The sequence below is a fragment of the Vicia villosa genome, unplaced genomic scaffold (assembly GCF_029867415.1).
Source record: "Vicia villosa cultivar HV-30 ecotype Madison, WI unplaced genomic scaffold, Vvil1.0 ctg.003914F_1_1, whole genome shotgun sequence".
Taxonomy (NCBI): Eukaryota; Viridiplantae; Streptophyta; class Magnoliopsida; order Fabales; family Fabaceae; genus Vicia; species Vicia villosa.
The window spans coordinates 28,034-31,322 of NW_026706337.1; the positions used below are offsets into that span (position 1 = coordinate 28,034).

General features: G+C 32.2%; 1 protein-coding gene across 1 annotated transcript; it reads right to left on the reverse strand.

Moving 5' to 3' along the window:
* Positions 1 to 944: 944 nt before the first annotated feature.
* LOC131641661 (expansin-A15-like) lies at positions 945 to 2,935 on the reverse strand. The gene is made up of 3 exons (XM_058911962.1): positions 2,743 to 2,935; positions 2,272 to 2,584; positions 945 to 1,657 (listed from the first exon to the last, which is right to left on the reverse strand). The coding sequence occupies exons 1-3, from the start codon at positions 2,867 to 2,869 to the stop codon at positions 1,354 to 1,356; spliced, it is 744 nt and encodes a 247-aa protein (XP_058767945.1). The 5' UTR covers positions 2,870 to 2,935; the 3' UTR covers positions 945 to 1,353.
* Between the last annotated feature and the right edge of the window lie 354 nt (positions 2,936 to 3,289).

The window sequence follows — 3,289 nt, forward strand, 5'->3', positions numbered from 1 at the left end:
AAGTGTTACTTGAGCAGCGTGATAGCTTTTGGGAATTGATCATATTATGGCGACCATTTATTTTCCTCATATCTTCTGTCATTTTCAACGTATGGAAATTATGGATTACTGTGAAGAGAATCTGTATCATCTTGGAAAGGATCTGCTAAAGTATCACCAAAAAGTTCATTTGCACTATCATTTATTACACTACAGCTTCCAACAGAACTCACATAAAAGGAAAGAAATCGGTTGAAACATTTTGTCGAACACGCGACGCACGAGTTGCAAAACGGTAGCAATGACAAGTCGGCGACAATTCTCTGCCAATTCACACACCACAAATGATCATCACAACAATACCAGCAGTACTACAACCCAACATCATGAAGTGAAAGAATTGAAGAAAAAGAATCAAGATATACTTTGAAGCATTTTATTGAAGACGATTACGAAAAGAAACAAAGAAAATTTGAGAAAGAGATAGTGAAGAGTCTGGGCAGCTGTCCGGGCGCTGGCTCCGCCCCTGACCAGAAGAATTGAGAAAAGTGTTTCGGTTTGTGACTAATGTAAACCAAAAGAGTAGAGGAATGTGTTTCAGTTTAGAAAGTTTTTGTTTTTTCAGAGCGTTTTTTGTCAATTGGATAAAAAAGTAAAATGGTGAAAGAAAAAAACCTATTTGTACAAAAATATTTTGGTCCAAAATTTTTATGCATAGAAATATAAAGGTAGTTGTAGGGGTACAAAAATTATAGGGGTACAAAAGTAAAAATTTCTTCTATAACTGTTTAAACTATCGTTTGGTTATTATGTGTTAAGACATGGATTTTATTTCTTCTCACTGCAGGATAAGTGTGGGTGTAAAAGATTATATACATGGTGGGATGGAAATTGAGCACCAAGTTGTGTACAATTTAAAATAGACATCAAAATCAAAACATCAAAATATTAGAAAGAATACAAAATGAAATTTAAAATTTTATTATAATATCTTTTGCTTAGCTAGAAAACATAATACTCTTTATTATTAATTTGGGGTGGATACATAATACAAACCATACAATAAAATAAACTAGCGGGTGGTAAATTGTAAACAAATATCCACCTCTGCCTTCTAATTGAGAACACAATAAAATGCCTCATACCACAACTCAAATGGCAGGACCATCTTAAAATAAGCCCTTCTCATTTGCCTCTATAACTCACTCCTATATATCAATATATTATTTGATATATTTTTCTATTATATTTTTTCCTATAATTTCTTAATTTTAACTACCCAACACACCCAATAAAAAAGTATTATTGGTTTGATAATATTTTAACTACGTATCCTTAGATGCCATCGAATCAAAACTAATGCATCGAATTCCATCAGAATTGAACGCCGGAGAACGTCTGGCCAAAAGACCATCCTTCTGGCACAACATCATTCGCGACCACGGTGCGACCATCACTCGAAGTGACCTTAAAAGAGAGACATTGCCCATCAAGGTTAGAGTTGCTTTGCCAATTTTGACCCCAATTTCTTGACATTGGTTCCCAATTAGTTTTTGAACCTTTGATGGAAACTGCAGTTACATCACCAGCACCTCCAACGTTGGTAATTAGTACTAGGTTGAAGTATGAATGACCATTGATTGTGAATCTTATGCCTCCTTTCTTTTGGCATGAAACCCTATACATTATCAACAATTAAAAATAGAAACAAAAAGAGAGAATCAAATAAAATTGCAAAAATAAGATAATATAATATAAAACAAATGAATACCGTCACCATAACCGTGGAATATATTCTTAGAATAAGAACTTGTTAAATATATCTTGTCTTTTTATTTTTCAAAAATAGAAACATATCTAGTCTTCTAATCCCTTTTTTTTTTTTTTTTGGATAAAAATGAAATTTAGAATCCTTTAGTGGTGGGAGAAAAACATTTTAATTTTAATTTTTTTTTCCTTTTTTAAAGAAACTATTGAAACTTTAATTTTGAAACGGTAAGAAATCTTCTTCAATTTAATCAGAAAGTCTAGGTTTGAATCAAACCCTAAAAAAACACAACAATAATTTTTTTGCAAATTTTTTTTTGTTATTTATTGTATTCTTTTCTCAAACTTTTTTTGAGAATTTTTTTTTGTTATTTATTATATTTTTTTTTCGTTTGAGAGATTAATTTATACAGATACATAAATTAAAAATTATTCGATTTATATAAAAAAAAAGGATATTTTGAAAAGATGAACAAAAAAGTGTAATTAAAATATTATAATTTGAAATTGAGAAAATTGAGGTACCTTCTGTAAGCAACAGGAACAATTCCAGCTTTGTATTGAGCAATTTGTTGGAAAACAGGTTGAGAGAGATCAAAATGGTGAAGGGGAGGGTTACACCATCCACCTGCATTATTTGGGAGTGCATTATTTGGTGGACAAAAATTTGTTGCAGTGACAACAATTGAATTTGGAAGACACCATCTTTGATCATTAACACACTTTATCTCAAAACATGCTCCACAGCTTAATCCACTATTGAACAAAGCAGTGCTCAAAGCTGCAGTGTTTGTTCCATAGCCTTGGCTATACAAGTTCCCATATCCACATGCTCCACCTAAAATTAACCATATATACAAAATTATATAACATATAATATAATACGTGTAAGTGAGATGGTGCAGGTTCGAAACTGCACCACTGTAGTTTGTTATTTCTACATAACTATCAACTGGGTTAGTTTAACGGAAACACAGTTAAGTTTTAGTTACTAACCCATTGTGCCAGAGGCATCACCTCCTCCATAGAAGGTAGCATGAGCATCAATCCAACCATCATTGGAACAATAGACACATGATGCTAGAGAGAGAAATCCAACAAGGAGGAGTTTCAAAAGAGCCATTGATATTGAATGAATAGCTCAATTGAGAGGTGGAGGAAAATGTGAATGGTGAGGAAAAGAAGAAGAGAATGTGATGGGATTAAATAGATGAAGGTTGGAAGGGAGCAAAGAGTATTTTGGTTTAATTACATATTTGTTATGTGGGGACCAGATACCGCCGAGGATAGTAATTTCGTAAACCATGTGCTTTTCATTAATATTTTTCTCTTGTTCATTTCGCTAAAGGATTGACACGTGTGATCACAAAGTTGGAATAGAACTTGTTAGAGAAACTACAACTTTAAAATGAATTAAAGAAATAATAAATGCAAATATTTAACTCAACACATTACAAGTTAAATGGGAACATGAGTATTTAAATGGGAAAATGGGTATAATGTTTTGAAACCTAAGAGTTAAGACGGTAAGGAGATGGTAATT

What these genes read in the sequence shown, in the direction of transcription:
- LOC131641661 (XM_058911962.1), bottom strand. Translation starts at nt 2,869, where the DNA reads ATGGCTCTTTTGAAACTCCTCCTTGTTGGATTTCTCTCTCTAGCATCA. An exon ending in TGATGCCTCTGGCACAATGG is followed by an intron (nt 2,585 to 2,742) that starts GTTAGTAACTAA and finishes GGTTAATTTTAG; the next exon opens with GTGGAGCATGTGGATATGGG. An exon ending in GTTCCTGTTGCTTACAGAAG is followed by an intron (nt 1,658 to 2,271) that starts GTACCTCAATTT and finishes GATAATGTATAG; the next exon opens with GGTTTCATGCCAAAAGAAAG.